Raw genomic sequence first — 26149 nt, 5'->3', positions numbered from 1 at the left:
AAGATGGAGATTGGGGAAAGGATGGAGATTGGGGAAAGGATGGAGATTGGGGAAAGGGTGGAGCTTGGGGAAAGGGTGGAGATTGGAGAAAAGGATGGAGATTGGGGAAAAGATGGAGATTGTGGAAAGGGTGGAGATTGGAGAAAATGATGGAGATTCAAGAAAGGATGGAGATTGGGGAAAGGATGGAGATTGGGGAAAGTATATAGATTGGGGAAAAGATGGAGATGGGGTAAGGATAGAGATGGGGGAAGGACGAAGATTAGGGAAAGACTGAGACTGGGGAAAAGATGGAGATTGGGGAAAGGATAGAGATTGAGGAATGGATGGAGATTGGGGAATGGATGGAGATTGGAGGAAGGATGGAGATTGGGGAAAAGATGGAGATTGTGGAAAGGGCGGAGATTGGAGAAAAGGATGGAGATTGGAGGAAGGATGGAGATTGGGGAAAAGGATGGAGATTGAGGAAAGGCTAGAGATTGGAGAAAGGATAGAGATTGGGGAAAGGATAGAGATTGGGGACAGGACAGAGATTGGGGAAAAGATGGAGATTGGGGAAAAGGTGGAGATTGGGGAAAAGATGGAGATTGGGTAAAAGATGGGGTTTGGGGAAAAGATGGAGTTTGGGGAAAGGATGGAGACTAGGGAATGGATGGAGATTGGGGAAACGATGGAGATTAGGGAAAGGATAGAGATTGGGGAAAGGATAGAGATTGGGGAAAGGATGGAGAATGGGGAAAGGATAGAGACTGGGGAAAGGATGGAGATAGGGGTAAGGATTGAGATTGGGGAAAGTATAGAGATTGGGGAAATGACGGAGATTGGGGAAAGAATAGAGATTGGGGAAAGGATAGAGATTGGGGAAGGATGAAGAATAGGTAAAGGATACAGATCGCGGAAAAGATGGAGATTGGGGAAAAGATGGAGATTGGGGAAATGATGGAGATTGGGGAAAGGATGGAGAATGGGGAAAGGATTGAGACTGGGGAAAGGATGGAGATAGGGGTAAGGATTGAGATTGGGGAAAGTATAGAGATTGGGGAAATGATGGAGATTGGGGAAAGGATAGAGATTGGGGAAAGGATAGAGATTCGGGAAGGATGAAGAATAGGTAAAGGATACAGATCGCGGAAAAGATGGCGATTGGGGAAAGGATGGAGATTGGGGAAAGGATGGAGACTGGGGAAAGTATAGAGATTGGGGAAAGGATAGAGATTGGGGAAAGGATGGAGATTGGGGAAAGGATAGAGATTGGGGAAAGGATCGAGGTTGGGGAAAGAATGAAGATTGGGGAAAAGATGGAGAATGGGGAAAGAATTGAGACTGGGGAAACGATGGAGATGGGGAAAGGATGGAGATTGGGGAATGGATGGAGATTGGAGAAAAGGATGGAGATTGGAGAAAGGATGGAGATTGGGGAAAGGATAGAGATTGGGGAAGGATGAAGATTAGGTAAAGGATAGAGATTGGGGAAAAGATGGAGATTGGGGAAAGGATGGAGATTGGGGAAAGGATGGAGATTGGGGAAAGGATAGAGATTGGGGAAAAGATGGAGATTGGGGAAAGGATGGAGATGGGGAAGGGATAGAGATTGGGGAAAGGATGGAGATTGGGGAATGGATGGAGATTGGGGAAAAGATAGAGATTGGGGAAAGGATGGAGACTGGGGAATGGATGGAGATTGGGGAAAGGATGGAGATTGGGGAAAGGATAGAGATTGGGGAAAGGATAGAGGTTGGGGAAAGAATGAAGATTGGGGAAAAGATGGAGAATGGGGAAAGGATTGAGACTGGGGAAATGATGTAGATAGGGGAAAGGATGGAGATTGGGGAAAGGATAGAGATTGGGGAAAAGATGGAGATTGGGGAAAGGATGGAGATGGGGAAGGGATAGAGATTGGGGAAAGGATGGAGATTGGGGAATGGATGGAGATTGGGGAAAAGATGGAGACTGGGGAATGGATGGAGATTGGGGAAAGGATGGAGATGGGGAAAGGATAGAGATTGGGGAAAGGATAGAGGTTGGGGAAAGAATGAAGATTGGGGAAAAGATGGAGAATGGGGAAAGGATTGAGACTGGAAAAGGATGGAGATAGGGGAAAGGATAGAGATTGGGGAAAGTATAGAGGTTGGGGAAATGATGGAGACTGGGGAATGGATGGAGATTGGGGAAAAGATGAAGATTGGGGAAATGATGGAGATTGGGGAAAGGATAGAGATTGGGGAAAGGATGGAGAATGGGGAAAGAATTGTGACTGGGGAAACGATGGAGATGGGGAAAGGATGGAGATTGGGGAATGGATGGAGATTGGAGAAAAGGATGGAGATTGGAGAAAGGATGGAGATTGGGGAAAGGATAGAGATTGGGGAAGGATGAAGATTAGGTAAAGGATAGAGATTGGGGAAAAGATGGAGATTGGGGAAAGGATGGAGATTGGGGAAAGGATGGAGATTGGGGAAAGGATAGAGATTGGGGAAAAGATGGAGATTGGGGAAAGGATGGAGATGGGGAAGGGATAGAGATTGGGGAAAGGATGGAGATTGGGGAATGGATGGAGATTGGGGAAAAGATGGAGACTGGGGAATGGATGGAGATTGGGGAAAGGATGGAGATGGGGAAAGGATAGAGATTGGGGAAAGGATAGAGGTTGGGGAAAGAATGAAGATTGGGGAAAAGATGGAGAATGGGGAAAGGATTGAGACTGGGGAAAGGATGGAGATAGGGGAAAGGATAGAGATTGGGGAAAGTATAGAGATTGGGGAAATGATGGAGATTGGGGAAAGAATAGAGATTGGGGAAAGGATAGAGATTGGGGAAGGATGAAGAATAGGTAAAGGATACAGATCGCGGAAAAGATGGAGATTGGGGAAAAGATGGAGATTGGGGAAAAGATGGAGATTGGGGAAATGATGGAGATTGGGGAAAGGATAGAGATTGGGGAAAGGATGGAGAATGGGGAAAGGATTGAGACTGGGGAAAGGATGGAGATAGGGGTAAGGATTGAGATTGAGGAAAGTATAGAGATTGGGGAAATGATGGAGATTGGGGAAAGGATAGAGATTGGGGAAAGGATAGAGATTCGGGAAGGATGAAGAATAGGTAAAGGATACAGATCGCGGAAAGATTGCGATTGGGGAAGGGATGGAGATTGGGGAAAGGATGGAGACTGGGGAATGGATGGAGATTGGGGAAAGGATGGAGATTGGGGAAAGGATAGAGATTGGGGAAAGTATAGAGGTTGGGGAAAGAATGAAAATTGGGGAAAAGATGGAGAATGGGGAAAGGATTGAGACTGGGGCAAGGATGGAGATAGGGGAAAGGATTGAGATTGGGGAAAGTATAGAGATTGGGGAAAGGATAGAGATTGGGGAAAGGATGGAGATTGGGGAAAGGATAGAGATTGGGGAAAGGATCGAGGTTGGGAAAGAATGAAGATTGGGGAAAAGATGGAGAATGGGGAAAGAATTGAGACTGGGGAAACGATGGAGATGGGGAAAGGATGGAGATTGGGGAATGGATGGAGATTGGAGAAAAGGATGGAGATTGGAGAAAGGATGGAGATTGGGGAAAGGATAGAGATTGGGGAAGGATGAAGATTAGGTAAAGGATAGAGATTGGGGAAAAGATGGAGATTGGGGAAAGGATGGAGATTGGGGAAAGGATGGAGATTGGGGAAAGGATAGAGATTGGGGAAAAGATGGAGATTGGGGAAAGGATGGAGATGGGGAAGGGATAGAGATTGGGGAAAGGATGGAGATTGGGGAATGGATGGAGATTGGGGAAAAGATAGAGATTGGGGAAAGGATGGAGACTGGGGAATGGATGGAGATTGGGGAAAGGATGGAGATGGGGAAAGGATAGAGATTGGGGAAAGGATAGAGGTTGGGGAAAGAATGAAGATTGGGGAAAAGATGGAGAATGGGGAAAGGATTGAGACTGGGGAAAGGATGGAGATAGGGGAAAGGATTGAGATTGGGGAAAGTATAGAGATTGGGGAAATGATGGAGATTGGGGAAAGAATAGAGATTGGGGAAAGTATAGAGATTGGGGAAATGATGGAGATTGGGGAAAGAATAGAGATTGGGGAAAGGATAGAGATTGGGGAAGGATGAAGAATAGGTAAAGGATACAGATCGCGGAAAAGATGGAGATTGGGGAAAAGATGGAGATTGGGGAAATGATGGAGATTGGGGAAAGGATAGAGATGGTGGAAAGGATGGAGAATGGGGAAAGGATTGAGTCTGGGGAAAGGATGGAGATAGGGGGAAGGATTGAGATTGGGGAAAGTATAGAGATTGGGGAAATGATGGAGATTGGGGAAAGGACAGAGATTGGGGAAAGGATAGAGATTCGGGAAGGATGAAGAATAGGTAAAGGATACAGATCGCGGAAAAGATGGAGATTGGGGAAAGGATGGAGATTGGGGTAAGGATAGAGATTGTGGAATGGATGGAGATTGGGGAAAGGATGGAGATTGGGGAAAGGATAGAGATTGGGGAAAGGATAGAGATTGGGGAAAAGATAGAGATTGGGGAAAAGATAGAGATTGGGGAAAGGATAGAGATGGGGAAAGGATAGAGATGGGGAAAGGATGGAGATTGGGGAAGGATCAAGATTGGGGAAAAGGATAGAGATTGTGGAATGGATGGAGATTGGGAAAGGATGGAGATTGGGGAAAGGATAGAGATTGGGGAAAGGATAGAGATTGGGGAAAGGATAGAGATTGGGGAAAGAATGAAGATTGGTGAAAAGATGGAGAATGGGGAAAAGATGGAGATTGGGGAAAGGATAGAGATTGGGGAGAGGATGGAGATTGGGGAAAGAATGAAGATTGGGGAAAGGATAGAGATTGGGGAAAGGATAGAGATTGGGGAAAAGGATGGAGATTGGAGAAAGGATGGAGATTGGGGAAAGGATAGAGATTGGGGAAAGGATAGAGATTGGGGAAAGGATAGAGATTGGGGAAAAGATGGAGATTGGGGAAAGGATGGAGATTGGGGAAAGGATGGAGATTGGGGAAAGGATGGAGATTGGGGAAAGGATAGAGATTGTGGAAAAGATGGAGATTGGGGAAAAGATGGAGATTGGGGAAAGGATTGTGATTGGGGAAAGGATAGAGATTGGGGAAAGGATGGAGATTGGGGAAAGGATGGAGATTGGGGAAAGGATGGAGATTGGGGAAAGGATGGAGATTTGGGTAAGGATGACGATTGGGAAGAGGATGTTGATGGGGAGAGCGGAACCTGCGAACAGTGGAGGGATCGGGGTGGCCCTTTGGGAAGGGGACAGGATGAAGATTGGAGAATGGAGGAAGTTTGGGGAGAGGGTGTAGATTGGAGAGCGCGGGAAGATTGGGGAGAGGAGGATCCCGTAGGTACCTGTGAAGAGCGGTGGAAGTGCAGCAGTGCCTTGGCAGCAGAGTCGGTTCCGGGCTGAGGCTGGGTCCCAGCTGAAGAGCAGCAGTGTGAGGAGGCGGGAACGTTCCAGCTCCAGGTTGAAGGTGTGGTCAAGGCCCAGGAAAGGGCCACGGCGGCAGCTGAGGGCAGCGGTGCGGGCCTTGCTAACCGAGTCCACCTGGATAGCACAGCAGATATCGGCTGGACCAGCCCGGGGAAGCTCTACCCCATACAGCCGCACATTGATGAGGCCAGAGAGGTGCCGTAGGCCTCGCTGCTGTTCACCCCCACCCCCTCCCCCATCGTATGGCCGGAAGGCGGCTGGGTCCAGCCTTGGGCTGTCCGTACCTGGTGGCCCGGGACCTTGGGCCTCACTCCCGGCCTGAGGCCGAGGCCTAGCCTGCAGCTCAGGGGAGTCACCGTCGCTCAGGTAACCAGGCCGGCCCAGGGTCTTGGTGCTGGCTCTCCGTGTCAGCTTGGCTCGGGGCCACAGGCTCCCTCGGGCCGAGACGCTGCTGTCCAGGTGGTAGCGGCACAGCACGTTGGAGACAGATGGTGAGATACTTGAGGCTGGGGATGAGGGAGGGGATGGAGGCCTCCCTGTGTCTCCAGCCTGGCGGCCGCCCCGTGGAGAACCCCTTAGGCTCAGTTTGCGTCTCAGCTCCGGCAGCTTCTTCATCTTGATGGACAGACGCCGCACTGTGCCCGGGGACTTGACCCGGTCCGACAAAGAGCGCCTTGCCCCGGGCATCTTCTTGGGTGGCCCAGGGCTCGTTGTCAACGGTGACGGTGGAGACCTCCCCCAGCCGATCTCGGGCCTCTCCTCTGCTGCATCTGTCAGGAGAACGGAGGAGATCATTTCAGAAAGACACCCTTCAGCCCATCTAACCGCAAGGCTCCTCAACACATCCTAACCCCAACACCCCCCAAGCCACCCTGATCCCAACACCCCTCAACTCACCCTGATCCCAATACACCCAACCCACCCTGATCCCAATACCCCCCAACCCACCCTGATCCTAACACCCCTCAACCCACCCTGATCCCAATACCCCCTCAACCCACCCTAACCCTAACACCCCCTCAACCCACCCTAATACCAACTCCCCCTCAACCTACCCTAATCCCAATACCCCCTCAACGTACCCTAATACCGACACCCCCTCAATCCACACTAATCCCGACACCCCTTCAACACACCCTAATCCTTACACCCCCTTAACCCACCAAAAATCCCAACACTTCCTGAACCGACCAAAAATCCCAATTCCCCTCACCCCACCCTAATTCCAACACCCCTCAACCCACCCAGATCCCAATACCCACCAACCCACCCTGGTCCCAATACCCCCTCAATCCACCCTAATCCCAACACCCCCTCAACCCAACCTACTCCCAACATCCCTTCAACCCACCCTAATCCCAACACCCCTGCAACCCACCCTAACCCCAACACCCCCTCAACCCACCCTAATCCCAACACCCCTTCAACCCAACCTAATCCCAACACTCCCTCAACCCACCCTAATACCAACTCCCCCTCAACCTACCCTAATACCGACACCCCCTCAATCCACACTAATCCCGACACCCCTTCAACACACCCTAATCCTTACACCCCCTTAACCCACCAAAACTCCCAACACTTCCTGAACCCACTCTAATCCCAATTCCCCTCAAACTACCCTAATCCCAACACCCCTTCAACCCACCCTAATCCCAACACCCCCTCAACCTACCCTAATCCCAATACCCCCTCAACCCACCCTAATACCGACACCCCCTCAACACACCCTAATCCCAACACCCCCTCAACCCACCCTAAACCATACACCCCCTCAACCCACCCTAACCCCAACACTTCCTGAACCCACCCTAATACCAATTCCCCTCACCCCACCCTAATTCCAACACCCCTCAACCCACCCAGATCCCGACACCCCCTCACCCCACCCTAATTCCAATTCCCCTAAACCCACCTGAACCCACCAAAAATCCCAATTCCCCTCACCCCACCCTAATTCCAACACCCCTCAACCCACCCAGATCCCAATACCGCCTCAACCCACCCTAATCCCAACACCCCCTCAACCCACCCTACTCCCAACATCCCTTCAACCCACCCTAATCCCAACACCCCTGCAACCCACCCTAATCCCAACACCCCTGCAACCCACCCTAACCCCAACACCCCCTCAACCCACCCTAATACCAACACCCCCTCAACCTACCCTAATTCCAATACCACCTCAACCCACCCTAATACCAACACCCCTCAACCCACCCTAATCCCAACACTTCCTGAACCCACCCTAATCCCAATTCCCCTCAAACCACCCTAATCCCAACAACCCTTCACCCCACCCTAATCCCAACACCCCCTCACCCCACCCAAATCCCAACACTTCCTGAACCCACCCTAATCCCAATTCCCCTCAAACCACCCTAATCCCAACACCCCTTCAACCCACCCTAATCCCAACAACCCCTCAACAAACCCTAATCCCAACAGCCCCTCAACACACCCTAATCCATACACCCCCTCAACCTACCCTAATCCATACACCCATCAACCCACCCTGATCCCAATACCCACCAATCCACCCTAATCCCAACATCCCCTCACCCCACCCTAATCCCAACACCCCCTCACCCCTCCCTAATCCCAACAGCCCCTCACCCCACCCTAATCCCAACAGCACCTCAACCAACCCTAATCCCAACACCCCTCACCCCACCCTAATTCCAATTCCCCTCAACCCACCCTAATCCCAACACCCCCTTAACCTACCCTAATCCATACACCCCCTCAACCCACCCTAATCCCAATTCCGCTCAACTCACCCTAATTCCAACACCCCCTCAACAAACCCTAATCCATACACCCCCTCACCCCACCCTAAACCCAACAGCCCCTCAACCCACCCTAATCCCAACACCCCTTCAACCCACCCTAATCCCAACACCCCCTAATCCCAACACCCCTTCAACCTACCCTATTCCATACACCCTTCACCCCACCCTAAACCCAATACCCCCTCAACCCACCCTAATCCCAACACCCCCTCAACACACCTACTCCCAACAGCCCCTCACCCCACCCTAATCCCAACAGCCCCTCACCCCACCCTAATCCCAACACCCCCTCAACCCACCCTAATCCCAACACCCCCTCACCCCACCCTAATTTCAATTCCCCTCAACCCACCCTAATCCCAATACCCCCACAACCCACCCTATTCCCAACACCCCCTCAACCCACCCTAATCCCAATACCCCCTCACCCCACCCTAATCCCAACACTCCTTCAACCCACCCTAATCCCAACACTACTCAACCCACCCAATCCCAACACCTCGTCAACCTACCCTAATCCAAACAACCCCTCAAACTACCCTAATCCCAACACCCCTTCACCCCAACCTAATCCCAACACCCACTCAATCCACCCTAATCCCAACACCCCCTCAAACCCCACCCACACCCCACCACGGCCCCCGAAACCTGCCAAACCCATCGGTTGTGCAAATCCAGCCTGAGCCCAGGGCCAGTATTACAAACCAGGCCGTGGTACCATCCACCATGACCTCATCTACACAGAGAGGGGGAGGGAACAAACTCAAAACTGAATTCTCAACAGGAATCACCAGGCTGAACGCAGGCAGGCTGTCACCCTCTGTGAGAGACTCCAGGACACGGGGCGGGGGGAAAGTCTCTGAGGAATTGTTTTGGAGCTTTGGAAAAAAAAGTCAAAACAACAGCAGTTTAACAGGGAGAAGAGCTGACAAAGGAAGCACATGGTAAGGACAGTGCAGGAGAGAGAGAGAGAGAGAGAGAACCTGCACAGTTACCGCCTTTGCTGTTTGAATTCGTTTATCGCTGGACATCGGTGTGCATCTGGGAAACTTAACAAACAGTGAAATTCACAACTAAACTTGGAGGAACTGTTGGGCGAAGTTCACAGCACAGAATCAGATAAGTTAATTATTGTTTTAAGTCTGAAAATGTGTTGCTGGAAAAGCGCAGCAGGTCAGGTAGCATCCAAGGAACAGGAGAATCGACGTTTCGGGCATAAGCCCTTCTTCAGGAATGAGGAGAGTGTGCCCAACAGGCTAAGATAAAAGGTAGGGAGGAGGGACTTGAGGGAGGGGCGTTGGAAATGCGATAGGTGGAAGGAGGTCAAGGTGAGGGTGATAGGCCTGAGTGGGGTGGGGGCAGAGAGGTCAGGAAGATGATTGCAGGTTAGGAAGGCGGTGCTGAGTTCGAGGGATTTGACGGAGACAAGGAAATGAGGAAACTGGTGAAATCTGAGTTCATCCTTTGTGGTTGGAGGGTTCCTAGGCAGAAGATGAGGCGGTCTTCCTCCAACCGTCGTGTTGCTATGGTCTGGCGATGGAGGAGTCCAAGGACCTGCATGTCCTTGGTGGAGTGGGAGGGGGAGTTGAAGTGTTGAGCCACGGGGTGGTTGGGTTGGTTGGTCCGGGTGTCCCAGAGGTGTTCTCTGAAATGTACCGCAAGTAGGCGGCCTGTCTCCCCAATATAGAGGAGGCCACATCGGGTGCAGCGGATGCAATAAATGATGTGTGTGGAGGTGCAGGTGAATTTGTGGGGGATATGGAAGTACCCCTAGGGGTCTTGGAGGGAAGTAAGGGGGGAGGTGTGGGCGCAAGTTTTGCATTTCTTGCGGTTGCAGGGGAAGGTGCCGGGAGTGGAGGATGGGTTGGTGGGGGGTGTGGAGCTGACGAGACGAGTCACGGAGGGAGTGGTCTTTCCGGAGCGCTGATAGGGGAGGGGAGGGAAATATATCACTGGTGGTGGGGTCCGTTTGGAGGTGGCGGAAATGACGGCGGATGATACGCTGTACATGGAGGTTGGTGGGGTGGTAGGTGAGGACCAGTGGGGTTCTGTCCTGGTGGCGGTTGGAGGAGCGGGGCTCAAGGGCGGAGGAGCGGGAAGTGGAAGAGATGCGGTGGAGGGCATTGTCGACCACGTCGGGGGGGAAATTGCAGTCTTTGAAGAAGGAGGCCATCTGGGTTGTACGGATTTGGAACTGGTCCTCCTGGGAGCAGATGCGGCGGAGACAAAGGAATTGGGAAAATGGGATGGCGTTTTTACAGGGGGCAGGGTGGGAGTAGGTGTAGTCTAGGTAGCTGTGGGAGTCAGTCGGTTTATAGTAGATGTCCGTGTTGATTCGGTCGGCCGAGATAGAAATGGAAAGATCTAGGAAGGGGAGGGAGGAGTCTGAGACAGTCCAGATGAATTTGAGGTCGGGGTGGAAGGTGTTGGTAAAGTGGATAAACTGTTCAACCTCCTCGTGGGAGCACGAGGCAGCACCGATACAGTCATCGATGTAGCGGAGGAAAAGGTCGGGGGTGGTGCCAGTGTAGCTGCGGAAGATGGACTGTTCCACACATCCTACGAAGAGGCAGGCATAGCTGGGGCCCATTCGGGTGCCCATGGCTACTCCTTTCGTTTGGAGGAAGTGGGAGGATTGGAAAGAGAAGTTGTTCAGGGTGAGGACCAGTTCAGTCAGTCGAAGGAGGGTGTCAGTGGAAGGGTACTGGTTGGTACGGCGGGAAAGGAAGAAGCGGAGGGCTTTGAGTCCTTCGTGATGGGGGATGGAGGTTACAGGAACTCGATGTCCATGGTGAAGATAAGGCGTTGGGGACCGGGGAAGCGAAAATCATGGAGGAGGTGGAGGGCATGATGGTGTCCCGAACGTAGGTGGGGAGTTCTTGGACTAAGGGAGACAGGACAGTGTCAAGGTATGCGGAGATGAGTTCGGTGGGGCAGGAGCAGGCGGAGACAATAGGTTCGCCGGGGCAGTCAGGTTTGTGGATTTTGGGCAGGAGGTAGAAACGGGCGGTGCGAGGTTGTGGGACTATGAGGTTGGAGGCGGTGGATGGGAGATCACCCGAGGTGATGAGGTTATGGACGGTCTGGGAGATGATGGTTTGGTGGTGGGGGGTGGGGTCATGGTCAAGGGGGCAGTAGGAGGAGGTGTCCGCGAGCTGGCGTTTAGCCTCAGCGGTGTAAAGGTCGGTGCGCCAAACTACCACCACGCCTCCCTGGTCTGCCGGTTTGATAGTGAGGTTGGGGTTGGAACGGAGGGAGTGGAGGGCTGCACGTTCCGAGGGTGAGAGGTTGGAGTGGGTGAGAGGGGTGGAGAGGTTGAGGCGGTTAATGTCGCAGCGGTAGTTGGCTATGAAGAGATCGAGGGCAGGTAAGAGGCCAGGTGGATGGGGTGTGTTGGAGGCGTGAGAAGGGGTCGCCAGAGGGTGGGCGAGAGTCTTGGTTGAAGAAGCAGGCGCGGAGGCGAAGGCGGCGGAAGAATTGTTCGATGTCTCGCCGCGTGTTGAACTCGTTGATCCGAGAGCGTAGGGGAATGCAGGTAAGGCCTCTGCCGAGGACTGATCCTCTTTCTCCTCTATTGTTTTAAGTCTGTCCGAGAGAAAGGCTGCAGTAGTGAGTACAGTGGATTCTTTCTTGATTATATGTTTTTGGAGATAAGTCTCTTGATTAAACTTAAAATATAAACCATAGCTATTAATTTAACCTGTGGCAGTGTTTGTAGAGGAATAAGACGATGTTATTTTCTGGGACTGTAGATTGTGAAGGAGCAAAAATGGGCTTTGCAGCGATTTGTACTTCTTGTCAGATGTGAGAGTTTAAAGTGAGTTTAAGGGATACTGCGGATTATATCTGCCATAAACGCTGTTGGATGTGAATCTTATCAGATCGAGTGGATCGGTTGGAGAGACAGATAGAAGCGATGAGGAATTTGCAACAGCAACAATATGTGATGGATGGCAGTTATAAGAAGGGGGGCAAGTCTCAGATACAGTCACATAGATGGGTTAACTGCAGGAAGGGTAAGAGAGGTAGGCATCTAGTGCTGGAGTCTTTTGTGGACATACCCATTTCAAACAGGTATGCTGTTTTGGAAAATGTAGGGGGTGATGGATTCTCAGGGGAACGTAGCACAAACAGCCAAGTTTGTGATATTGAGACTGGCTCCAATGCAACGAGGGGCACGTCGGCTTCCAAGCGATCAATTGTGTTAGGGGATTCTGTAGTCCGAGGTACAGACAGATGTTTCTGTGGCCAGCAGAGAAAAAGCAGAATGATGTGTTGTTTCCCTGCTGCCAGGATCAAGGATGTCTCAGAGAGGGTGCAGAATGTTCTCACGGGGGAGAGGGCCCAGCAGGACGTCATTGTCCACATTGGAACCAACGATATAGGAAGGGACAAGGTTGAGACTCTGAAGGGAGATTACAGAGAGTTAGGCAGAAATTTAAAAAGGAGGTCCTCAAGCGTAGTAATATCTGGATTACTCCCAGTGCTACAAGCTAGTGAGGGCAGGAATAGGAGGATAGAGCAGATGAATGCATGGCTGAGGAGCTGGTGTATGGGAGAAGGATTCATAGTTTTGGATCATTGGAAACTCTTTTGGGGTACAAGAAGGACGGATTGCAGCTAATTTGGAAGGGGACTAATATACTGGCAGGTAAATTTGCTAGAACTGCTTCGGAGGATTTAAACTAGTAAGGTGGGGGTTGGGACCCAGGCAGATAGTGAGGAAAGAGATCAATCTGAGACTGGTGCAGCTGAGAACAGAAGTGAGTCAAACAGTCAGGGCAGGCAGGGACAAGGTAGGACTAATAAATTAAACTGCATTTATTTCAATGCAAGGGGGCTAACAAGGAAGGTAGATGAACTCAGGGCATGGTTAGGAACATGGGACGGGGATATCATAGCAATTACAGAAACATGACTCAGGGATGGGCAGGACTGGCAGCTAAATGTTCCAGGATACAAATACTACAGGAAGGATAGAAAGGGAGGCAAGAGAGGAGGGGGAGTGGCATTTTTGATAAGGGATAGCATTACAGCTGTGCTGAGGGAGGATATTCCCGAAAATACATCCAGGGAAGTTATTTGGGTGGAACTGAGAAATAAGAAAGGGATGATCACCTTATTGGGATTGTATTATAGACCCCCCAATAGTCAGAGGGAAATTGGGAAACAAACTTGTAAGGAGATCTCAGCTATCCGTAAGAATAATAGTGATTATGTAGGGGATTTTAACTTTCCAAACATCAACTGGGACTGCCATAGTGTTAAAGGTTTAGATGTAGAGGAATTTGTTAAGTATGTACAAGACAATTTTCTGATTCAGTATGTGGATGTACTTACTAGAGAAGGTGCAAAACTTGACCTACTCTTGGGAAATAAGGCAGGGCAGGTGACTGAGGTGTCAGTGGGGGAGCACTTTGGGGCCAGCGACCATAATTCTATTAGTTTTAAAATAGTGATGGAAAAGGATAGAACTGATCTAAAAGTTGAAGTTCTAAATTGGAGAAAGGCCAATTTTGACGGTATTAGGCAAGAACTTTCTAAAACTGATTGGAGGCAGATGTTCGCAGGTAAAGGGACGACTGGAAAATGGGAAGCCTTCAGAAATAACAAGAATTCAGAGAAAGTATATTCCTGTCAGGGTGAAAGGGAATGCTGGTAGGTATAGGGAATGCTGGATGACTAAAGAAATTGAGGGTTTGGTTAAGAAAAAGAAGGAAGCATATGTCAGGTATAGACAGGATAGATCGAGTGAACCCTTAAAAGAGTATAAAGGAAGTAGGCGTATACTTAAGAGGGAAGTGAGGAGGGCATAACGGGGACATGATATAGCTTTGGCAAATAGAATTAAGGAGAATCTAAAAGGTTTTTAGAAATATATTAAGAACAAAAGGGTAACTAGGGAGAGAATAGGGCCCCTCAAAGATCAGCAAGGTGGCCTTTGTGTGGAGCCACAGAAAATGGGGGAGATACTAAATGAATATTTTGCATCAGTATTTACTGTGGAAAAGGATATGGAAGATATAGATAGTAGGGAAATAGATGGTGACATCTTGCAAAATGTCCAGATTACAGAGGAGGAAGTGCTGGATGTCTTGAAACAGTTAAAAGTGGATAAATCCCCAGGACCTGATCAGGTGTACCCTAGAACTCTGTGGGAAGCTAGAGAAGTGATTGCTGGGCCTCCTGCTGAGATATTTGTATCATCGATAGTCACAGGTGAGGTGCTGGAAGACTGGAGGTTGGCAAACGTGGTGCCACTGTTTAAGAAGGGCAGCACGGTGGCACAGTGGTTAGCACTGCTGCCTCACAGCGCCAGAGACCTGGGTTCAATTCCTGCCTCAGGCGACTGACTGTGTGGAGTTTGCACGTTCTCCCTGTGTCTGCGTGGGTTTCCTCCGGGTGCTCCGGTTTCCTCCCACAGTCCAAAGATGTGCAGGGTCAGGTGAATTGGCCATACTAAATTGCCCGTAGTGTTAGGTAAGGGGTAAATGTAGGGGTATGGGTGGGTTTCGCTTCGGCAGGTCGGTGTGGACTTGTTGGGCCGAAGGGCCTGTTTCCACACTGTAATCTAATCTAATCTAATCTAATCTAAAGACAAGCCAGGGAATTATAGACCAATGAGCCTGACGTAGGTGGTGGGCAAGTTGTTGGAGGGAATTCTGAGGGACAGGATGTACATGTATTTGGAAAGGCAAGGACTGATTAGGGATAGTCAACATGGCTTTGTGTGTGGGAAATCATGTCTCACAAACTTGATTGAGTTTTTTGAAGAAGTAACAAAGAAGATTGATGAGGGCAGAGTGGTAGATGTGACCTATATGAACTTCAGTAAGGCGTTCGACAAGGTTCCCCATGGGAGACATATTAGCAAGGTTAGATCTCATGGAATAAAGGGAGAACTAGCCATTTGGATACAGAACTGGCTCAAAGGTAGAAGACAGAGGGTGGTGGTGGAGGGTTGTTTTTCAGACTGGAGGCCAGTGACCAGTGGAGTGCCACAAGGATCGGTGCTGGGTCCTCTACTTTTTGTTATTCACATAAATGATTTGGATGTGAGCATAAGAGGTACAGTTAGTAAGTTTGCAGATGACACCAAAATTGGAGGTGTAGTGGACAGTGAAGAGGGTTACCTTAGATTACAACAGGATCTGGACCAGATGGGCCAATGGGCTGAGAAGTGGCAGATGGAGTTTAATTCAGATAAATACGAGGTGCTGCATTTTAGGAAAGCAAATCTTAGCAGGACTTATACACTTAATGGTAAGGTCCTAGGGAGTGTTGCTGAACAAAGAGACCTTGGAGTACAGGTTCATAGCTCCTTGAAAGTGGAGCAGGTAGATAGGATAGTGAAGAAGGCGTTTGGTATGCTTTCCTTTATTGGTCAGAGTATTGAGTACAGGAGTTGGGAGGTCATATTGCGGCTGTACAGGACATTGGTTAGGCCACTGTTGGAATACTGCGTGCAGTTCTGGTCTCCTTCCTATCGGAAAGATGTTGTGAAACTTGAAAGGGTTCAGAAAAGATTTACAAGGATGTTGCCAGGGTTGGAGGATTTGAGCTATAGGGAGAGGCTGAACAGGCTGGGGCTGTTTTCCCTAGAGGGTTGGAGGCTGAGGAGTGACCTTATAGAGGTTTACAAAATTATGAGGGGCATGAATAGGATAAATAGCCTGTCCCAGGATAGATGTGTTGTCCCAGTCGAAATGGTGTGTAGGTGGCCCTACACACGGATGAAAAAAACCACCATTTTGACTGAGACAACACATCTATCCTGGGACAGGCTAAGCAAAGACATGCCAGAGAATTCCTAGAGGCCTGGCACTCCAACCACAATGCCATAAACAAACACATAGATCTAGATGCCATCTATCAACCCCTCAGAAAACGAACAGGAAATGACATCACCACAAACCCCAGGAACCCCATCCAGGAGAAAGATATAAATAGAAAGCAGGAGACAACAGTTTCGCTTCACTTGGAGGTCGCCACTGATGACGTTACCTAGCCAGGTAATGAAACGTCTGGATATCAAACCTACAGCTCAGCGAGCAAACTTACACCCTAAATAGGAAGGGTTTGGAGGGATATGGGCCGGGTGCTGGCAGGTGGGACTAGATTGGGTTGGGATATTTGGTCGGCATGGACGGGTTGGACCGAAGGGTCTGTTTCCATGCTGTACATCTCTGTGACTTTATGACTCTAAGGGCCTGCATACAGAAGATCAGGAAGTTTTGCCCGCAGAGGGGGTAATAAGACTGTGGAACTCTTCAGCACGTACACCTGTTGGGTTGGGTCATCAAGTACCTACAAGGCTACGCGAGATGGCTGTTTAATTAACAAAGGAATCAGGGCTTATGGGCAAAATAGCAGGAAAGTGGGGTGGGGATGATGGTGGTGTGGATTTAAGATTGGGGGCTGTGGAAGGAGTCAAATGAAGATAACCAGGCTGTGGGTAAATAGAAGGGCATCATGAATGGGTGTTGAAGATTGGGAGGGGTGTGGGGGTATGGATGGAGGGGGGTGAGGGGGTGAGGATTGGGGAGGGTTGAGGGGGTGAGGATTGTGGAGAGATGTGGCGGTGAGGTTTGGAGAAGGGTGTGGGTGTGAGGATTGGGGAGGGGTGAGGATTGGGGAGGAGCATGGGGGAGAGGATTGGGAGGGGTGTGGGTGTGAGGATTGGGGAGGGGTGCAGGTGTGAGGGTTGGGGAGGGGTGAGGATTGGGGAGAGGCGTGGGAGTGAGGATTGGGAGGGGTGTGGGGTTGAGGATTGGGGAGGGGGGAGGGGGTGAGGATTGGGGAGGGCTGTGGGGGTGAGGGTTGGGAAGGGGTGAGGAGTGGGGATTGGGGAGGGGTGTGGGGGTGAGGATTGGGGAGAGGTGACGATTGGGGAGGGGCATGGGGGTGAGGATTGGGAGGGGTGTGGGTGTGAGGATTGGGGAGGGGTGCAGGTGTGAGGGTTGGGGAGGGGTGAGGATTGGAGAGGGGCATGGGAGTGAGGGTTGGGAGAGGTGTGGGGTTGAGGATTGGGGAGGGGTGAGGGGGTGAGGATTGGGGAGGGCTGTGGGGGTGAGGGTTGGGAAGGGGTGAGGAGTGGGGATTGGGGAGGGGTGTGGGGTTGAGGATTGGGGAGGGGAGGGGGGAGAGGATTGGGGAGGGGTGGGGGCGTGAGGATTGAGAAGACGAGCGGGGGAGAGGATTGGGGAGGGGTGCGGGGGGGAGAATTGGGAGGGGTGAGAGAATGAGGATTGGGGAGGGGTGAGGGGGTGAGGATTGGGGAGGGGTGAGGGGTCGAGGATTGGGGAGGGGTGAAGGGGCGAGGATTGGGGAGAGGTGAGGGAGTGAGGACTGGGGAGGGGTGAGGGAGTGAGGACTGGGGAGGGGTGAAGGAGTGAGGATTGGGTAGGAGTGAGGGGGTGAAGATTGGAGAGGGATGTGGGGTGAGGATTGGGTGGGGTGTGGAGGTGAGGAGTGGAGAGGAGTGAGGGGGAGGATTGGGGAGGGATGTGGGGGTGAGGATTGGGGAGGGGAGGGGGGTAAGGATTGGGGAGGGGTGAGGGGGCGAGGAATGGAGAGGGGTGCGGGGGCGAGGATTGGGGAGAGATGTGGGGGTGAGGATTGGGGAGGGGTGAGGGGGTGAGGATTGGGGAGGCGTGTGGGGGGTGAGGATTGGGAGGGGTGTGGGGTGAGGTTTGGGAGGGGTGTGTGTGAGGATTGGGGAGAGATGAGGGGGTGAGCATTGGGGAGGGGTGAATGGGAGAGGATTGGGGAGGTGGGTGGGGGTGAGGATTGGGGAGGGGTGTAGGGGTGAGGGGGTGAGGATTGGGGGGTGTGGGGAGTGATGATTGGGGAGGGGTGAAGGGGTGAGAATTGGTGAGGGGTGGGTGTCAGGATAGGGGAGGGGTGACGATTGGGGAGGAGTGTGGAGGTGAGGAGTGGGGAGGGATGTGGGGTGTGAGGATTGGGAGGGGTGTGGGGCGTGAGGATAGGGGAGGGGTGAAGGGGTGAGAATTGGTGAGGGTTGGGTGTCAGGATAGGGGAGGGGTGACGATTGGAGAGGGGTGTGGAGGTGATGAGTGGGGAGGGATGTGGGGTGTGAGGATTGGGTGGGGTGTGGAGGTGAGGAGTGGGGAGGAGTGAGGGGGAGGATTGGGGAGGGATGTGGGGGTGAGGATTGGGGAGGCGGGTGGGGGTGAGGATTGGGGAGGGGTGAAGGGGTGAGAATTGGTGAGGGGTGGGTGTCAGGATAGGGGAGGGGGGACGATTGGGGAGGAGTGTGGAGGTGGGCAGTGGGGAGGGATGTGGGGTATGCGGATTGGGAGGGTTGTGGGGTGTGAGGATTGGGGAGGGGTGAAGGGGTGAGAATTGGGGAGGGGTGGGTGTCAGGATAGGGGAGGGGTGACGATTGGGGAGGGGTGTGGAGGTGACGAGTGGGGAGGGATGTGGGGTGTGAGGATTGGGGAGGGGAGGGGGTAAGGATTGGAGAGGCAGGTGGGGGTGAGGATTGGGGAGAGGTGTGGAGGTGAGGAGTGGGGAGAGGTGTGGAGGTGAGGAGTGGGGAGGAGTGAGGGGGAGGATTGGGGAGGGATGTGGGGGTGAGGATTGGGGAGGGGAGGGGGGTAAGGATTGGGGAGGCAGGTGGGGGTGAGGATTGGGGAGAGGCGTGGGAGTGAGGATTGGGAGGGGTGTGGGGTTGAGGATTGGGGAGGGGGGAGGGGGTGAGGATTGGGGAGGGCTGTGGGGGTGAGGGTTGGGAAGGGGTGAGGAGTGGGGATTGGGGAGGGGTGTGGGGGTGAGGATTGGGGAGAGGTGACGATTGGGGAGGGGCATGGGGGTGAGGATTGGGAGGGGTGTGGGTGTGAGGATTGGGGAGGGGTGCAGGTGTGAGGGTTGGGGAGGGGTGAGGATTGGAGAGGGGCGTGGGAGTGAGGATTGGGAGGGGTGTGGGGTTGAGGATTGGGGAGGGGGGAGGGGGTGAGGATTGGGGAGGGCTGTGGGGGTGAGGGTTGGGAAGGGGTGAGGAGTGGGGATTGGGGAGGGGTGTGGGGGTGAGGATTGGGGAGAGGTGACGATTGGGGAGGGGCATGGGGGTGAGGATTGGGAGGGGTGTGGGTGTGAGGATTGGGGAGGGGTGCAGGTGTGAGGGTTGGGGAGGGGTGAGGATTGGAGAGGGGCGTGGGAGTGAGGGTTGGGAGAGGTGTGGGGTTGAGGATTGGGGAGGGGTGAGGGGGTGAGGATTGGGGAGGGCTGTGGGGGTGAGGGTTGGGAAGGGGTGAGGAGTGGGGATTGGGGAGGGGTGTGGGGTTGAGGATTGGGGAGGGGAGGGGGGAGAGGATTGGGGAGGGGTGGGGGCGTGAGGATTGAGAAGACGAGCGGGGGAGAGGATTGGGGAGGGGTGCGGGGGGGAGAATTGGGAGGGGTGAGAGAATGAGGATTGGGGAGGGGTGAGGGGGTGAGGATTGGGGAGGGGTGAGGGGTCGAGGATTGGGGAGGGGTGAAGGGGCGAGGATTGGGGAGGGGTGAGGGAGTGAGGACTGGGGAGGGGTGAGGGAGTGAGGACTGGGGAGGGGTGAAGGAGTGAGGATTGGGTAGGGGTGAGGGGGTGAAGATTGGAGAGGGATGTGGGGTGAGGATTGGGTGGGGTGTGGAGGTGAGGAGTGGGGAGGGGTGAGGGGGTGAGGATTGGGGAGGCCTGTGGGGGGTGAGGATTGGGAGGGGTGTGGGGTGAGGATTGGGAGGGGTGAATGGGAGAGGATTGGGGAGGCGGGTGGGGGTAAGGATTGGGGAGGGGTGTAGGGGTGAGGGGGTGAGGATTGGGGGGTGTGGGGAGTGATGATTGGGGAGGGGTGAAGGGGTGAGAATTGGTGAGGGGTGGGTGTCAGGATAGGGGAGGGGTGACGATTGGAGAGGAGTGTGGAGGTGACGAGTGGGGAGGGATGTGGGGTGTGAGGATTGGGTGGGGTGTGGAGGTGAGGAGTGGGGAGGAGTGAGGGGGAGGATTGGGGAGGGATGTGGGGGTGAGGATTGGGGAGGGGAGGGGGGTAAGGATTGGGGAGGGGTGAGGGGGCGAGGAATGGAGAGGGGTGCGGGGGCGAGGATTGGGGAGGGGTGTGGAGGTGAGGAGTGGGGAGGGGTGAGGGGGTGAGGATTGGGGAAGTGTGTGGGGGGTGAGGGGGTGAGGATTGGGGAGGGGTGTGTGGAGTGATGATTGGGGAAGGGTGAAGGGGTGAGAATTGGTGAGGGGTGGGTGTCAGGATAGGGGAGGGGGGACGATTGGGGAGGAGTGTGGAGGTGAGGAGTGGGGAGGGATGTGGGGTATGAGGATTGGGAGGGGTGTGGGGTGTGAGGTTTGGGGAGGGGTGAAGGGGTGAGAATTGGGGAGGGGTGGGTGTCAGGATAGGGGAGGGGTGACGATTGGGGAGGGGTGTGGAGGTGACGAGTGGGGAGGGATGTGGGGTGTGAGGATTTGGTGGGGTGTGGAGGTGAGGAGTGGGGAGGAGGATTGGGGAAGGATGTGGGGGTGAGGATTGGGAGGGGCGTGGGGTTGAGAATTGGGGAGGGGGGAGGGGGTGAGGATTGGGGAGGGCTGTGGGGGTGAGGGTTGGGAAGGGGTGAGGAGTGGGGATTGGGGAGGGGTGTGGGGGTGAGGATTGGGGAGGGGAGAGGGGGAGAGGATTGGGGAGGGGTGGGGGCATGAGGATTGAGGAGAGGTGCGGGGTGAGGATTGGGGAAGGGTGTGGGTGTGAGAATTGGGGAGAGGTGACGATTGGGGAGGGGCATGGGGGTGAGGATTGGGAGGGCTGTGGGTGTGTGGATTGGGGAGGGGTGCAGGTGTGAGGGTTGGAGAGGGGTGAGGATTGGGGAGGGGCGTGGGAGCGGGGATTGGGAGGGGTGTGGGGTTGAGGATTGGGGAGGGGTGAGGGGGTGAGGATTGGGGAGGGCTGTGGGGATGAGGGTTGGGAAGGGGTGAGGAGTGGGGATTGGGGAGGGGTGTGTGGTTGATGATTGGGGAGGGGAGAGGGGGAGAGGATTGGGGAGGGGTGGGGGAGTGAGGATTGAGAAGACGTGCGGGGGTGAGGATTGGGGAGGGGTGCGGGGGTGAGGATTGGGTGGGGTGAGAGAATGAGATTGGGGAGGGGTGAGAGGGTGAGGATTGGGGAGGGGTGAGGGGTTGAGGATTGGGGAGGGGTGAAGGGGCGAGGATTGGGGAGGGGTTTGGGGTGAGGAGTGGGGAGGGGTGAGGGAGTGAGGATTGGGGAGGTGTGAGGGAGTGAGGACTGGGGAGGGGTGAGGGGGTGAAGATTGGAGAGGGATGTGGGGTGAGGATTGGGTGGGGTGTGGAGGTGAGGAGTGGGGAGGAGTGAGGGGGAGGATTGGGGAGGGATGTGGGGGTGAGCATTGGGGAGGGGTGAATGGGAGAGGATTGGGGAGGTGGGTGGGGGTGAGGATTGGGGAGGGGTGTAGGGGTGAGGGGGTGAGGATTGGGGGGTGTGGGGAGTGATGATTGGGGAGGGGTGAAGGGGTGAGAATTGGTGAGGGGTGGGTGTCAGGATAGGGGAGGGGTGATGATTGGGGAGGAGTGTGGAGGTGAGGAGTGGGGAGGGATGTGGGGTGTGAGGATTGGGAGGGGTGTGGGGCGAGAGGATAGGGGAGGGGTGAAGGGGTGAGAATTGGTGAGGGGTGGGTGTCAGGATAGGGGAGGGGTGACGATTGGAGAGGGGTGTGGAGGTGATGAGTGGGGAGGGATGTGGGGTGTGAGGTTTGGGTGGGGTGTGGAGGTGAGGAGTGGGGAGGAGTGAGGGGGAGGATTGGGGAGGGATGTGGGGGTGAGGATTGGGGAGGCGGGTGGGGGTGAGGATTGGGGAGGGGTGTAGGGGTGAGGGGGTGAGGATTGGGGGGGTGTGGGGAGTGATCATGGGGGAGGGGTGAAGGGGTGAGAATTGGTGAGGGGTGGGTGTCAGGATAGGGGAGGGGGGACGATTGGGGAGGAGTGTGGAGGTGAGCAGTGGGGAGGGATGTGGGGTGTGAGGATTGGGGAGGGGAGGGGGTAAGGATTGGAGAGGCAGGTGGGGGTGAGGATTGGGGAGAGGTGTGGAGGTGAGGAGTGGGGAGAGGTGTGGAGGTGAGGAGTGGGGAGGAGTGAGGGGGAGGATTGGGGAGGGATGTGGGGGTGAGGATTGGGGAGGGGAGGGGGGTAAGGATTGGGGAGGCAGGTGGGGGTGAGGATTGGGGAGAGGTGTGGAGGTGAGGAGTGGGGAGGGGTGTGGAGGTGAGGAGTGGGGAGGGGTGTGGAGGTGAGGAGTGGGGAGGGGTGTGGGGGTGAGGATTGGGGAGGGGTTTTGATTAGATTAGATTAGATTACTTACAGTGTGGAAACAGGCCCTTCGGCCCAACAAGTCGACACTGACCCGCCAAAGCGTAACCCACCCAGACCCATTCCCCCACATTTACCCTTTACCTAACACTACGGACAATCTAGCATGGCCAATTCACCTGACCTGCACATCTTTGGATGGTGGGAGGAAACCGGAGCACCCGGAGGAAAGCCACGCAGACACGGGGAGAATGTGCAAACTCCACACAGTCAGTCGCCTGAGGCGGGAATTGAACCGGGTCTCTGGCGCTGTGAGGCAGGATAACTAACCACTGTGCCACCGTGCCACCCATGGGGGAGGAGTGGGGGTTAGGATTGGGGAGGGGGGTGCGAGGATTGGGGAGGGGTGGGGGTTAGGATTGGGGAGGGGTGATGGTTTGAGGATTGGGGAGGGGTGTGGGGGGTGAGGATTGGGGAGGGGTATGGGTGAGAGGATTGGGGAGAGATGTGGGGCTAAGGACTGGGGAGGAGTGTAGGGGTGAGGGGGTGAGGATTGGGGAGGTGTGTGGGGGGCGAGGATTGCGGAGGGGTGTGGGGCGTGAGGATTGGGGAGGGGTGAGGGGGTGAGAATTGGTGAGGGGTGGGTGTCAGGATAGGGGAGGGATGAGGATTGGGGAGGCAGGTCGGGGTGACAATTGGGGAGGGGTTGGAGGTGAGGAGTGGGAGGGGTGTGGGGGTGAGGACTGGGAGGGGTGTGGGGGTGAGGATTGGTGAGAGATTGTGGGGTGAGTATTGGGGAGGGTGAGGGATGAGGTGGTGAGGATTGGGAGGGGTGTGGGGCGTGAGAATTGGGGAGGGGTGAGGGGGTGAGAATTGGTGAGGGGTGGGTGTCAGGATAGGGGAGGGGTGAGGATTGGGGAGCGGTTGGAGGTGAGGAGTGGGGAGGGGTGAGGGGGTGAGGATTGGGGAGGTGTGTGGGGGTGAGGATTGGGGAGAGATGTGGGGGTGAGGATTGGGGAGGGGTGAGGGGGAGACGATTGGGGAGGCGGGTGGGGGTGAGGATTGGGGACGGGTGTAGGGGTGAGGATTGGGGAGGTGTGTGGGTGTGAGGATTGGGGAGAGATGTGGGGGTGAGGATTGGGGAGGGGTGAGGGGGAGAGGATTAGGGAGGCGGGTGGGGGTGAGGATTGGGGACGGGTGTAGGGGTGAGGGGGTGAGGATTGGGGGGGTGTGGGGAGTGATGATTGGGGAGGGGTGAAGGGGTGAGAATTGGTGAGGGGTGGGTGTCAGGATAGGGGAGGGGTGAGGATTGGGGAGCGGTTGGAGGTGAGGAGTGGGGAGGGGTGAGGGGGTGAGGATTGGGGAGGTGTGTGGGGGTGAGGATTGGGGAGAGATGTGGGGGTGAGGATTGGGGAGGGGTGAGGGGGAGACGATTGGGGAGGCGGGTGGGGGTGAGGATTGGGGACGGGTGTAGGGGTGAGGGGGTGAGGATTGGGGAGGTGTGTGGGTGTGAGGATTGGGGAGAGATGTGGGGGTGAGGATTGGGGAGGGGTGGGGGGGAGAGGATTAGGGAGGCGGGTGGGGGTGAGGATTGGGGACGGGTGGGGGTTAGGATTGGGGAGGGGTGATGGTTTGAGGATTGGGGAGGGGTGTGGGGGGTGAGGATTGGGGGGGTGTGGGGAGTGATGATTGGGGAGGGGTGAAGGGGTGAGAATTGGTGAGGGGTGGGTGTCAGGATAGGGGAGGGGTGACGATTGGGGAGGAGTGTGGAGGTGAGGAGTGGGGAGGGATGTGGGGTGTGAGGATTGGGAGGGGTGTGGGGCGTGAAGATTGGGGAGGGGCGAAGGGGTGAGGATTGGTGAGGGGTGGGTGTCAGGATAGGGGAGGGGTGACGATTGGGGAGGGGTGTGGAGGTGACGAGTGGGGAGGGATGTGGGGTGTGAGGATTGGGGAGGGGAGGGGGGTAAGGATTGGGCGGCAGGTGGGGGTGAGGATTGGGGAGGGGTGTGGAGGTGAGGAGTGGGGAGGGGTGTGGAGGTGAGGAGTGGGGAGGGGTGTGGAGGTGAGGAGTGGGGAGGGGTGTGGGGGTGAGGATTGGGGAGGGGTTTTGATTAGATTAGATTAGATTACTTACAGTGTGGAAACAGGCCCTTCGGCCCAACAAGTCTACACTGACCCGCCGAAGCGTAACCCACCCAGACCCATTCCCCCACATTTACCCTTTATCTAACACTACGGACAATTTAGCATGGCCAATTCACCTGACCTGCACATCTTTGGATGGTGGGAGGAAACCGGAGCACCCAGAGGAAACCCACGCAGACATGGGGAGAATGTGCAAACTCCACACAGTCAGTCGCCTGAGGCGGGAATTGAACCGGGTCTCTGGCGCTGTGAGGCAGGAGTGCTAACCACTGTGCCACCGTGCCGCCCATGGGGAGGAGTTGGGGTTAGGATTCGGGAGGGAAGGGGGGCGTGAGGATTGGGGAGGGGTGGGTGTCAGGATAGGGGAGGGGTGAGGATTGGTGAGGCAGGTCAGGGTGACAATTGGGGAGGGGTTGGAGGTGAGGAGTGGGGAGGGGTGTGGGGGTGAGGATTGGGAGGGGTGTGGGTGTGAGGATTAAGGAGAGATTGTGGGGTGAGGATTGGGGAGGGTGAGGGATGAGGGGGTGAGGTTTGGGAGGGGTGTGGGGCGTGAGGATTGGGGAGGGGTGAGGGGGTGAGAATTGGTGAGGGGTGGGTGTCAGGATAGGGGAGGGGTGAGGATTGGGGAGGGGTGAGGGGGTGAGGATCAGGGAGGGGTGTGGGGGTGAGGATTGGGAGGTGTGTGGGTGTGAGGATTGGGGAGAGATGTGGGGGTGAGGATTAGGGAAGGGTGAGGGGAAGAGGATTAGGGAGGGGTGAGGGGAAGAGGATTGGGGAGGCGGGTGGGGGTGAGGATTGGGGAGGGATGTGGGTGAGAGGACTGGGGAGAGATGTGGGCTTGAGGACTGGGAAGGGGTGAGGGGGTGAGGATTGGGGAGGGGTGTGGGGAGTGATGATTGGGGAGGTGTGTGGGTGAGAGGATTGGGGAAAGATGTGGAGGTGAGGACTGGGGGGGTGAGGACTGGGGAGGGGTGAGGGGGTGAGGATTGGGGAGGGGTGTGGGGAGTGATGATTGGGGAGGTGTGCTTGGGGCGAGGATTGGGGAGGGGTGAGGGGGTGAGGTTTGGGGAGGGGTCAGGGGGTGAGGATTGGGGAGGGGTGTGAGGAGTGATGATTGGGGAGGTGTGTGGGTGAGAGGATTGGGGAGGGGTGGGGGGTGAGGTTTGGGGAGGGGTGAGGGGGTGAGGATTGGGGAGGGGTGAGGGGGTGAGAATTGGTGAGGGGTGGGTGTCAGGATAGGGGAGGGATGAGGATTGGGGAGGGGTGTGAATTGAGAAGGGGTGTTGGGGGGGTGGGTTGGGGGGGTGGATTGGGGAGGTGTGACGGGGTGAGGAGTGGGGAGGGATGTGGGTGAGTGGATTTGGGAGGGATGGGGTGAAGACTGGGAAGGGGTATGAGTGGGGGTGAGGATTGTGAAAGGGTGGAGATGAGGATTGGG

The 26149-nt window shown here is 54.9% G+C and overlaps 1 protein-coding gene across 1 annotated transcript in view; it reads right to left on the bottom strand.

Annotated features, from left to right (window-relative positions):
• Positions 1-26149, bottom strand: part of LOC122544885 (rho GTPase-activating protein SYDE1-like) — a 347492-nt gene that overhangs the window by 87219 nt on the left and 234124 nt on the right. The window contains exon 4 of the mRNA XM_087983163.1: positions 5379-6230. Within this exon, the coding sequence (XP_087839289.1) occupies positions 5379-6230 (852 nt within the window). The remainder of the gene's footprint in view (positions 1-5378; positions 6231-26149) is intronic.

The sequence above is a fragment of the Chiloscyllium plagiosum genome, unplaced genomic scaffold, assembly GCF_037043375.1.
Source record: "Chiloscyllium plagiosum isolate Xiang-an unplaced genomic scaffold, Cpla_swu_hap1 HiC_scaffold_45, whole genome shotgun sequence".
NCBI classification, from domain to species: Eukaryota; Metazoa; Chordata; class Chondrichthyes; order Orectolobiformes; family Hemiscylliidae; genus Chiloscyllium; species Chiloscyllium plagiosum.
Note: the sequence above shows the minus strand (reverse complement) of the source record. Positions and strands in the feature narration are given on the sequence as shown.